This window comes from Rana temporaria, chromosome 4 (assembly GCF_905171775.1).
Source record: "Rana temporaria chromosome 4, aRanTem1.1, whole genome shotgun sequence".
NCBI lineage: Eukaryota > Metazoa > Chordata > Amphibia > Anura > Ranidae > Rana > Rana temporaria.
The window spans coordinates 341,611,397-341,623,550 of NC_053492.1; the positions used below are offsets into that span (position 1 = coordinate 341,611,397).

Genomic DNA, 12,154 nt, shown 5'->3' on the forward strand with positions numbered 1-12,154 from the left:
GCATTTTTCCTTTTAAATAAAGAGCACGTCTTCTTTTAAAGACCTACTGGAGTGCGGCTGTCCATCTACTTCTTTATCTGCATTACCTTTAAAAGTGGATAGTGCAAGTCAGTAGGGCAGTGGATGGTGGCAGTAGGCAGTGAATAATGAGGATTGTTTGTGTATATGCTGCCCCGCCTGTCCAAACATAAAACAAGGAGGCCGCACGGGCCACCTGCAGCATGGGGCCTAGTGACAATTGTGACCCCTGCTACCTCTGGATGTAAAGAAAACTCTCTGATCTAAGCTTTACTGCTTACCAGTAGTTTATTCTTGAAATGTAAAATTAAGATAGAGATGGAACATGGTTATTCCCCAACAAAGTATACGGGAGACCTCCAGCGCCACTGCTGGACCCTTTGTTCCCTCCCTGATGACTGAAAAATGCCACTGCTGTGGCATTGTCCAACTTGCCCTTCATGGGCTGATTCCATAGAAGATCAGTCTAGTAAGAGACACTATTTGACATGCATTGTTCCTAAACACTGTTCAGTAACACGGATTGCTCCTGGGACCAAAGGCCCTCTAAACAGAGGCGGCTCTTTAATTAGGCATATTAGGTGGTCGCCTAAAGCCTCGCACTCACAGGAGCCTCGCGGCCGCCTAATTTGCCTCTGCTCAATCACTGTGCGATAGATCCGTGCAACTTTCTGCAGCCATTTTTATTTGCTTGAATTTTTTTTACCCATTATGGGCATGGTGGGGCCCCCGTCTAAGTTTTGCTTAAGGCCTCACAAAGCCTAGGGCCGCCTCTGCCTGTAACAATAGCTGTCCTGTTACTCCTTTCCAGCTGCTTAGACTGGCATCTGTTCCCATGATTTTCCTAGAGAACGGATAGAAAGAAGTTCCAGCAAATAGCAATGAAGAGTGGAGCCACCACACTAGAGAGGCCTTTACTTGCTCACCCACTTTTATCTGCCTGACGAGCAATGGAGAGGATCTGTCCCATCTGAAGAAACTCCCATTAATCAATCCATGTGTGATTTTGAGCATAGAGAACCACTTTGAATGAGGGGGACCATGAGGCCTAGAACGTGCTTGGAGTGCAAATTGATGCCCCAGTGTTGGAGGGCAAAAGCCAAAACATGGAAAAAACATGTTTTTCTGGTGAAAGAAACACCTTTGCCTGACCTGTATCTAGAGCAAATTGGGACATAAAAGTATGCATCCTTGATGTTGATGGATGCTAGCAAGCCCCCCGCTGCAGTGACTTTACAGAACCGATGGACTGCATTTTGAATTTTTGAAGCAGATCAAAATGGCCTGCAAAAACATGTAGCATCATCCATACCCCATCATTGGCCTACCTACTTTGATGTATCTATAAATAGTAAAGTTGCCATTTTGATTTTTCAGACCATGACAAAAGGTGTTGCACCTAGAGATAATGGTAATGGCGGGTTCAGAGAGATGCAAGTGGTTCAGACCATGACAAATGTGTTGAGCACTTAGATAATGGTAATGGCGGGTTCAGAGAGATTTGATTGGTATTCTTTTTTTTCCTGGATGTAAACTGTCCATGGCAAGTGTGAAAACAGATGCTTCTGTGGTGACAAAACTTGCGTCAGGAGGTTGACGTGCTGACGTCATCACAGGTGGACGGGCGACTGCATGCCGGCCTTTCTATTTATGGACACCCTTTTAATATGGATGCTGTTTTTATTTCTCTTAACTGTAAGTGCACACCTTTGTTTTAATAAATATTTGTGCATTACTGTCTTACAATATTAAGTGTTTTTGCATTTTTTGGTACACTATTAAAAAAAATAAACTGAGTGTTGAAGTGCATCCAGTCTCCATATATCCCACCTGATTAATGTAGTGTGGCAGACACCTACAATATCATCCTACAGGCTGTTTTTTCAGCTTGCCTCTGGTAAGCATGAATTCTATGTGGTGGTGGATTACAAATGTCTCTGTGGTGACTAATTAGGATTTTTTTCCTGTTGACACCCCCTAAGTGTGTGACCCATTTCATCTTTGGATCTTTTCTATGGACTCTCACATCTTTTCATTTAGAGACTATTTCATATATGTTTCAGTATGTTTTACATATATTCTTTGGTGTAAGGATCACGTGATTGTTGACAATACATTTTTTCACTAGAATTGCGTTCTTCTACTTTTCTATGGTAATTATCACAAAGTTAGTTGGCAAGCACCAGCTATTTACGAATACAGGCACTAGAGGGAACCAGTTCCCTAAATGTGAAAATAGGGATGTCATACAATGACCTTAGTGTGCAGGTCCAGAGAAAGAAAGAAAGAAAGAAAGAAAGAAAGAAAGAAAGAAAGAAAGAAAGAAAGAAAGAAAGAAAGAAAGAAAGAAAGAAAGAAAGAAAGAAAGAAAGAAAGAAAGAAAGAAAGAAAGAAAGAAAGATTTTTCTTCTTTTTACTATACTGTAGTCAAGTTGCATAAAAACAGTTTTTTTCTTTTACATTTTTTTAAATCTACCAGTGTGCTGCAGCCTTTGTTAAAATTCACTTTGCCAGCAGCATGATGCTGAAAATCTGCACTGATACTCAACACAGAGAGCAGCGATCCAGCTCTACATTGGTCTGATGCTCCCCTTGCACAGTGGTCCAATTACAGAGCTCGCTGTCCCTTTTGTTAACAAAGCTGTTTAAAGCAGACTGAAAAAGCCTGTTGTATGTACTCTATAGAAGCTGAAGCCCATATTTACAAGGCTTCACTGTGCTACCAGCTTTTACAGTATGTAGTGAGTAACAAAAACTACAAGGGACAGATTTCTGTCTGTCTGTGGTGGTTATACCTAGCCTTAAAATACTATCCAATAGTCCAAAAATCATTTCTGCTTTGTGACCCTCTGATTTCCTACATGTAACTTTGGCAGAAGTTACAGAAAAATAAAAAATACTACAGAGAATAAGTTTGCTTACCAGCTGTACTGATAGTATCTGCTTACAATTAGATGCAGAATGTCTCATCACTGCCAATACTGACCTGTATATTAATGAAGACAATAAAACAAAGACGTAATTAAAAAATTTAACAGACTAACTTGTTTAAGACATAAATCTGTTATTAATAACATTCTGTAGCATCCTGTTAAACCACTGAATACAAATTAAAGTGGCATTTACCTCCATTAAAAAAAGAAAGAAAAAAAAAAGTGCGCATGTGCAGCTTTGGCTCAGACCACATTTAGGGCACCCACTGTGTGCCTGGGTGATGCGAGTCTCTTGCGCATGCACAGGAGTGGCGTTATTGCAGCCCAGCCATTCAAGCAGAACCTGGATGGAAGACCGGGCTAAGATAGCACTCATGGGATCGATCACAGTGCAGCACTGGAGGGCACATTATGACAGGCAAGTCTGCTATGTGTGATTTTGCAGTACATACCAGTACATTATGATTTAAACCTGCAGGGGGGCATTTTTTTGTTACTTTACTACTGCTTTAAGTTAAACATTACTATTGGAAAACTATTGGTAGGAATAAGGGATCATTGCCAAGAATTTGTTGACGAAAATAGTATAATTCATAATAATCAACATGAATTTAGGCTTGGTTCAGATTAGCGCGGGTCGTACGTCCCCCGTGTTTACTCATGCACGGCAGCCCATTCATTTGAATAGGCTAATGTGCCTCGTAAAACCCACAAAAAAGGAGCATGCATCTTTTTAAAAACGTGGCTGCAGGGAAAAAGGACCATGCCGTTTCCTTGCAGTTCCCACACCCACGATTGTGCTGCGGGCTGAAATGCTTGGGGGTGCCATCCAGAATGAATGGCAGGCACGTGCATCTCGCAAAAGATCAGTGTGATTCGGCTGCGGGTATCGATGCGATTCTTGCACCCACAATCAGAACGCACAGCCCACACTAGTGTGAACCAAGCCTTATGAAGGAATGTTCTTGCCAGACTAACCTTTTAACATTCTATGAGGAGGTAAGCTGTAATTTTGGATAGAGGAAGGCCTGTGGATTTAGTGTAATTAAGAACTTTTGGCATTGATACTGTATGCACCTGGATAGAAAACTGGTTACAGGAGTGTGTTTAGAGAGTGGTGATTAAACAGTTACAGACCACCCGCCGTCGTTATACGTCGCTACTTTGAAGAGGAATACCATTGTTATGGTAGCAGCTATCTACCATAAGCCCGGTATCCTCTTCAAGAGCGGGTGGTCCGCTTCAAGATAAAAGTGTTTCTCTGCGGCACATTCTCCACGAGATCCCTTTTATCGGGAGAGGGGCCCACCTTCCGCCACTCTCCGGTGCCCTCCGCTGCTTACAGGAGCCGCCGGTGGAGGCAATTGTGTTTGCTCCCTTGTGTGACATGAAGACGAATGAGGGGAAGATGGCCCCACCCATCTCCATATCATTGCAGGGCAGAAACAAGGTCAAAACGTCACTTCCGTCCAATGCTCTTTGTGACGGTATCGGTATGATATCCCCGTCAAAGATTCCCTTCTTCCATAAGAACATCACCCCAATATTCCACTAGGAGGAATATTCCTGAGATCGCCCATTAAGCCACACATTAGTCCAGGCTTACTGCTAGAACAAGACAGACTTTAATGGTTTTTCTTCTCAGCTTTTTATACAGTCCAAGACATTGAAGCAACAATGAAATCTCCACCCCCCCCAATCACACACTAAGGCTAATTACTAAAACATTCTAGACAGGTCGGCACCGACTGATAATCATCATGTCTAATCACTGCACATTCCTTAAACAACAAACCACCTTCACACACTTGAGTTTCCTAAGCAGACGTTTCGTCTGCTTCCAGTTTGACACCTATTAACACCTCTGAGAATCACTAGGTTTTTAGACAGGGTTATTAAAGGCCTTTCAAAAGCTAGCCTTATTTAACATATGAACAGTCTTTACAGAGAGAGATGAATCACACATGAAACACCTGTTACCTGTAACCCACAACATTAAGTTAGCAGGGAGAGCATTAGACTGAAGCATATAGGCAATTGCATCACAATGGCCCCCCTTTTTCTCCCTGCTACGGCAAACCCGGTTGGACCTTCCCTGGTCCAGTAGGGTTGACGGGTTCAGAGCTTTTAGTCCGAGGTTAACTCCGTTTGGCGTAACTGACCTCCCTTGGCAACTGCTCCCGACTCAGGTATGTCACCGGGTCGTCAGATCACACGCCGGTCAGTCCCCAAGTCTTTGTGTGATCTGCAGAGTCACCAGAAGTCAGTGTGAAGACGGCGAATGGGTCTGTGTGCCGCCGTCTAGGGAGGGGGCAGGTTATGGCTCTGAAGTGACAGTCACAGGAGATTCATAAAAAGAAAAAGTTATATTTGTTGAAATGCTGTAGTACCGGTGCTCAGAGTTCGGGGGGGGGGGGGCTATCAGGGCCCCATAGGGTCAGCCACCCTCTGCTCCCTCCGCAGCCGCCAGTTCTCCTCTTTGAGCTTCTCCAGCTCCATCTCCAGTTCATGGAGCCTGGGGGGGTCAGCCTGCTGTGACCTCAGGTGGTTGTTCTCCTCCTTCATGCGGCTTATGCACTCCTCCAGCTCCATGTACTCACGGATCAGCTCCTGCTTGCTCATGTCCTGCAGGCTCTCCACGTGGTCCTTCATCATCAGGAACTGGGTGGTGGTGTAAGGGGCCACAGGTGGGCCCTTGGCGAACATCTCGGTCCGCATCTGGGACGCCCGCTGCGACTCCCTCTCCTCCAGTCGCTTATCCTCCCAGGTCAGCTTGTTATATGGCTTCCAGGACCTCTTCTTCTTGGGGGGTAGCCGGCGGTGCCTCTTTCTGCCCAGCTCCCTCCAGGGCCCCTCTGGCTCATGGCTGTCGCCCATGACCAGCTGACAATGGTGTACCCTGTTGTCCGTAATAACAGATTGTACCATGAGGGCTTCGTAAGGGGTGCCCAATGGTTCTTCCTGACCCAGCTCCTGGAGATCCCAAGCCGAGTCTACACAATTCGCTGCTGCTGGTGGGCGGTACCCAGGTTGAGACCAATTTGACCTGGTGTTGTCACTCATGGGGCAATTCTGCTTGAAGTGACCGAGCTGTTTGCACCGGAAGCAGCGTTGTTCGTTGTCCTCCTGGCGTGGATAGCGAGGGCTAGATGTCATCGGTCTGTTAGGAGGTTGGTATCTAGCGGCTGGTGGGTGTGAGGGCGCCGCTGGTCGTGGAGGTTGTACCCGTGGTGTGACCTGGTTCGTCTTGCGAGTATCCGCATATTCATCCGCCAACTTCGCGGCCTCTGGTAGAGTCATGGGCCTGCGATCTCTCACCCAATCTTTGACATCCGTCTGAATGTGATTGTAAAATTGCTCCAGGAGCATTAGTTGCAAAATGTCCTCTGCGGTGGTGGCCTGGCTGCTGTTAACCCAGTTAGAGGCCGACAGGGACAACTGGCATGCCCATTCCGCGTAAGAGTCTTTCGTGGTTTTGCGTGAGTCCCTGAACTTCTGTCGGTGGGACTCTGGGGTTACTGCATAACGAGCCAGGAGCGCTTCTTTAACCCGGGCGTAGCTATGGATATCCTGATCTGGCACGGTCCGGAAAGCATCAGAAGCTTTGCCTGACAGTTTGCCTGACAATATTGCAACCCAGTCTCCTCTAGCTATTCGGTGCAGGTTACATTGTCGCTCAAAGTCTGCCAGGTAGTTATCAATCTCACAGTCCTTTTCATCAAAAGCTTTAAAAGCGCTAAACGGGATCTTCCTTGTGTCTGCTGTGCTGTACTCACTGTTTGGAGGATGTGCGGCTGCTTGTTGGACTGCTGCCAGTTTTAACTGTAGTTCTGCGTCCCTTATTTCTTTAGCCTCCTGTAGCTCCATCACTCTCAGCACCACATCCGGCGTTGGGTTCGGGCCGAACCATGCTAGCTTCTCTCTCATTAGCTTGTTGGCTGGCGATTCCTCCTCCTGAATCACTGGTGTCTCCATCTCTTGTACTGCTGGCGTTGCTGCAATCCCGTCCTCCTGGTCTATCTCCATTGATTCTGTTATGATGACCCGCTTGGTTTTGTTGCTAGCAATCCTTCCACGAACTTCCAGTAGTTCTTCCAGTGTCTGCTTGGAATCCGGGTGTGAAGGGGAATAGAAGGGAAAATCCCACTGCTACCAACCAATTGTGACGGTATCGGTATGATATCCCCGTCAAAGATTCCCTTCTTCCATAAGAACATCACCCCAATATTCCACTAGGAGGAATATTCCTGAGATCGCCCATTAAGCCACACATTAGTCCAGGCTTACTGCTAGAACAAGACAGACTTTAATGGTTTTTCTTCTCAGCTTTTTATACAGTCCAAGACATTGAAGCAACAATGAAATCTCCACCCCCCCCAATCACACACTAAGGCTAATTACTAAAACATTCTAGACAGGTCGGCACCGACTGATAATCATCATGTCTAATCACTGCACATTCCTTAAACAACAAACCACCTTCACACACTTGAGTTTCCTAAGCAGACGTTTCGTCTGCTTCCAGTTTGACACCTATTAACACCTCTGAGAATCACTAGGTTTTTAGACAGGGTTATCACACAATTAAAGGCCTTTCAAAAGCTAGCCTTATTTAACATATGAACAGTCTTTACAGAGAGAGATGAATCACACATGAAACACCTGTTACCTGTAACCCACAACATTAAGTTAGCAGGGAGAGCATTAGACTGAAGCATATAGGCAATTGCATCACACTCTTAAAGGAACATTTAAAAAAAAAAAATGTTTATTGCATTTTAGTCTAAATATGAGATCCGAGGTCTTTTTGACCCCAAATCTCATATTTAAGAGGACCTGTCATGCTTTTTTCCTATTACAAGGGAGGTTTACATTCCTTGTAAATGGAATAAAAGTGATCCAATTTTTTTTTTTAAAGAACAGTGTAAAAATTAAAAGTAAAATCAAGCTTATGTGCAGAAGCGAATGCATACTTGAGCAGCGCAAGCATATTAAAACCACAGATGTGAGATATCGCCATGATCGTTAGAGCAAGAGCAATAATAATTCTAGCCCTAGACCTCCTCTGTAACTCAAAACATGCAACCTGTAAAAAAAAAATTTAACTTTGCCTATGGAGATTAAGGGTAAAAGTTTGACGCCATTCCACGAGCGGGCGCAATTTTGAAGCGCGACATGTTAGGTATCAATTTACTCAGCCTAACATTATCTTTCACAATATAAAAAAAATTGTGTTAACTTTACTGTTGTCTTCTTTTTTTATACAAAAAAGTGAATTTTTTCCAAAAAAAGTGCGCTTGTAAGACCGCTGCGCAAATACAGTGTGACAAAAAGTATTGCAACGACCACCATTTTATTTTCTAGGATGTTAGAAAAAAAATATATAATGTTTTGGGTTCCAAGTAATTTTCTAGCAAAAAAATTTTTTTTTTTAACTTGTATCTCAGAAAGAGGCTTGGTCCTTAAGTGGTTAATAGCAAATTTTCTGAATGGTTCAGCATTGTCAGAGGGTACCCCAGGGCTCTGTCCTGGGACAAATTTCCAGTAACAGTGTTTCTAGGAACCTTCAGGACAGCACACATGAGAAAGGATAGGCTCCTCCCTGCCGGTAAAACAATCAATTGACTGTTTGTTAAATGGCAACACCCTTCCTTTGCCCCTTAGCTTTTAGTACTGCCAAAACCAGTTAACAAGGGAAATCATTCCTCATGGGTACTCACCACCTAGTGATCAACACTTTTCTCTCCTCCAATGGGTGGGAAGTATGCCTGCTGTCCTGGAAGGTTCCCAGAAACACTGTTACCAGTAAGTCTAACCGTTTGTTTTCTCCAATCACCTTCCAGGATAGCACACCTGAGAGGATAATCAAGTAGCCACAGGCCTACCTTCAGGGTGGGACCACAGCCTGTAGAACCTTTCAGCCGAAGGCGAAGTTTTGCTGTGACAAAACTTCCACACAGTAATGTTTCAGAAAGTTGTCTTGGTTGGATCAGGTGGCTGCACTGCAAATTTTGAAACTAGGAGGCCCCAGCCTTTTATGTCCAATAGTTGCCAGGGCTCTGGTTGAATGAGCCTTAATATTTGCTGGTGCAGGAATGCCTGACCAACTCCCCATAAGCTAAGACAGTGTTTCTCAACTCCAGTCCTCAAGGCGCACCAACAGGTCTTGTTTTCAGGCTTTCCATTATTTTGCACAGGGTGATTTTATCAGTTCATTGCTTTAGTAATTACCACAGCAGTTTCATCTGACGGAAATCCTGAAAAACATGACCTGTTTGGTGCGCCCTGAGGACTGGAGTTGAGAAACACTGAGCTAAGGAAATAGCTTGTCTAGAGACTGAAGCTTTAGATCAGGGGTCTCAAACTGACGGCCCTTCCTTGGTTCAGAATATAGAGTTAACACAATGATTGGATCTCCTGAACTCTTTTAAATAAGGAATGCTACCTTTTGGTAGATATAATGGATCTGGCCTGAGGGTGTCAGGGTGACCTTATCTGGCTGGATCAACTAAAAGGGTTCTTTTATGGAAACACCTTGAGGTCTCCTACCTTCCTAGTCGTGGCAATTGCTAATAAAAAAGAAAATTTGAAGGTCAGGAACTTAACCACTTAAGACCCAGACCTTTATGCAGGGTAAAAGGAACCTGGCCAGTTTTTGCGATTCGGCACTGCGTCGCTTTAACTGACAATTGCGTGGTCATGCGATGTATCTCCCAAAAAAATTGGCACCCTTTTTTTCCCCAACAAATAGAGCTTTCTTTTGGTGGTATTTGATCACCTCTGCGGTTTCTATTTTTTGCGCTATAAACAAAAATTGAGCAACAATTTTGAAAAAAAATCAATATTTTTTACTATAATAAATATCCCCCAAAATGATATAAAAAAAACTTTTTTCCTCAGTTTAGGCCGATACGTATTCTTCTACCTATTTTTGGTAAAAAAAAAAAAAAAAAAAAATCGCAATAAGCGTTTATCGATTGGTTTGCGCCAAATTTATAGCGTTTACAAAATAGAGATAGTTTTATTGCATTTTTATTTATTTTTTTACTACTAATGGCGGGCGATCAGCAATTTTTTCATGACTGCGACATTATGGCAGACAAATCGGACAATTTTGGACACATTTTTGGGACCATTGTCATTTTCACAGCAAAAAAATGCTATAAAAATGCATCGTTTACTGTGAAAATGACAATTGCAGTTTGGGAGTTAACCACTAGGGGGCGCTGTAGGGGTTGTGTGTGACCTCATATGTTTTTTTTAACTGTAGGGGCTGGACGTGTGACGTCATTGATCGTGTTTCCCTATATCAGGGAACACACGATCAATAAAGCTGCCACTGTGAAGAACAGGGAAGCTGTGTTTACACACAGCTCTCCCCGTTCTTCAGCTCTGGGGACCGATTGGGGGACTCCGGCGGTGATCGGGCCGCGGTCACGGAGCTTCGGACCGGGGCGCGTGCCCGCGACCCACGGCTGGGCACTTAAAGAGGACGTACAGGTACGTGCCTATGCCCAGCCGTGCCATTCTTCCGACGTATATCTGCAGGAGGCGGTCCTTCAGTGTTTAAAGAAAACCTCCATTATTGGTTGAAACGGGTGTTTAGATAATGCTTTTAACACCTTCGTTAGGTCCCAAGGCAGTTAACTCTTTCCCCAGCCACCAAAACCCACTTAACCAAGAAATATTTTGCTAATTTTGCATCAAGATAAACTGAAAGCAATGCATTTTGCACTCAAAGGGTGCTAATCCCCTTCTCTACACCATCTCGGGTAAACTCCAGGATTATCAGAACAGAGGTAGAAGTTACCGGTTTGTCTACACCATGTACAAAAAAATTTCAATACTTAGAGTAGACATGTACAGAATGGAAAAAAGTGTTTCAATTCGTTATTTACATAAATGTGTTTAATTGATTTAATTTGTTTTCGGAATTTATTTTGTTTTTTCTAACTCAATTGAACCCAAAAATTTTAATCAATTCAAAATCAAATTTATTCTATTTGAAATTTGAATCTGGAAGATGGTTATAATGCTATTTTATTTGATTCAATTTTTTTTTCTATTCTATTCAAATTTATTCTATTCGAATGTTGGAAGAAAGTTATATTCTATTTTATTTTCTATTCTAGCGTGAATAGAGCCTTGGTGAACACAAGCTACAGGATAGGGAAACATAGTAGTGACAAACACACACAGGTTGAACTGGATGGTCTGATGTGTTCATTCAACCTTACCAAAAACGGATTATCAGTTTCATGACCATTTTATAGTTCCAGACACACCCCGACAAGAGACCTTGTGGAAAACAATGATGGCAGTATTGCTGGCTAGATTGCTCTAGTTTTCGCCAAGATAACTCACTGTGGAGGCACAATATCCGACAGTATCTGCTTTTTCTGTCCCTATAGCATCAGGCAATTGAAATGTGCATTAAGGGCAATCTGATTGTTTAGGCACATGGATCATGCCTGAAGTATCAATTAATCTGTATCATCTAGTGCCAACCCTAAAGTTCTCATTGACAGTAGTGGGTTGTTAGATAAGCAGACATAATCAAATTGCCCCATATGGCTCTCCATCTCTCTTGAGTAAAAATATAGTATATCTTCAGGGAGCATGTACACGTTGTACTTTAGTGGTGATTGCAGAGATATCTTTCTAGTTTTTTTCTTCTCTATAAATATATATATATATTTTTTTAATGGACAGATTTAGAAGTAAGGTTGACTGACTACTACAATGGACTGTAGCCAAACAATTGTTTAGACTAGAGCAGAACATTTTTTCACCGTGGCAACTGGCACATAGAACTGCATTCTGAAAAGAAGCAGAAAAGCTCAACTATCATGTAACACTGCAAAAGCAGGAAGCAGTGCTGAGCATGTAATGAGCAAAATTGTCTGTCATCATGAACATCTACAGTATATTTATTATAATCAAAAACGATACAATTTTAATTTATTTTAAACAGTAAACCCACATTATTTAAATGTACAGGCTATGGAGCAGGGTGGGGTAGGCACCCTTTAGACATTTTTGGGGATATCTTATCAGGAGAAAAACAGTAGCCATCAAATAATTATTTTTTAACTGTTTGATTACAATTCCCCCAGATAAGCTTCAGGTGGCTAAATGTGGCTCTTTACATGGGGTCACCCATTCAGGTCACTGGAGTCTGTGCTGCAGTCTACATGCCAGCC

The 12,154-nt window shown here is 43.1% G+C and overlaps 1 protein-coding gene across 3 annotated transcripts in view; it reads right to left on the bottom strand.

The window, feature by feature from the left end:
- LOC120937507 overlaps nt 1–12,154 on the bottom strand; it is a 142,510-nt gene that overhangs the window by 54,858 nt on the left and 75,498 nt on the right. For all 3 annotated transcript variants that reach the window (XM_040350785.1, XM_040350783.1, XM_040350784.1), the window contains one exon: nt 2,941–3,004. In XM_040350785.1, the coding sequence (XP_040206719.1) occupies nt 2,941–3,004 (64 nt within the window). The remainder of the gene's footprint in view (nt 1–2,940; nt 3,005–12,154) is intronic.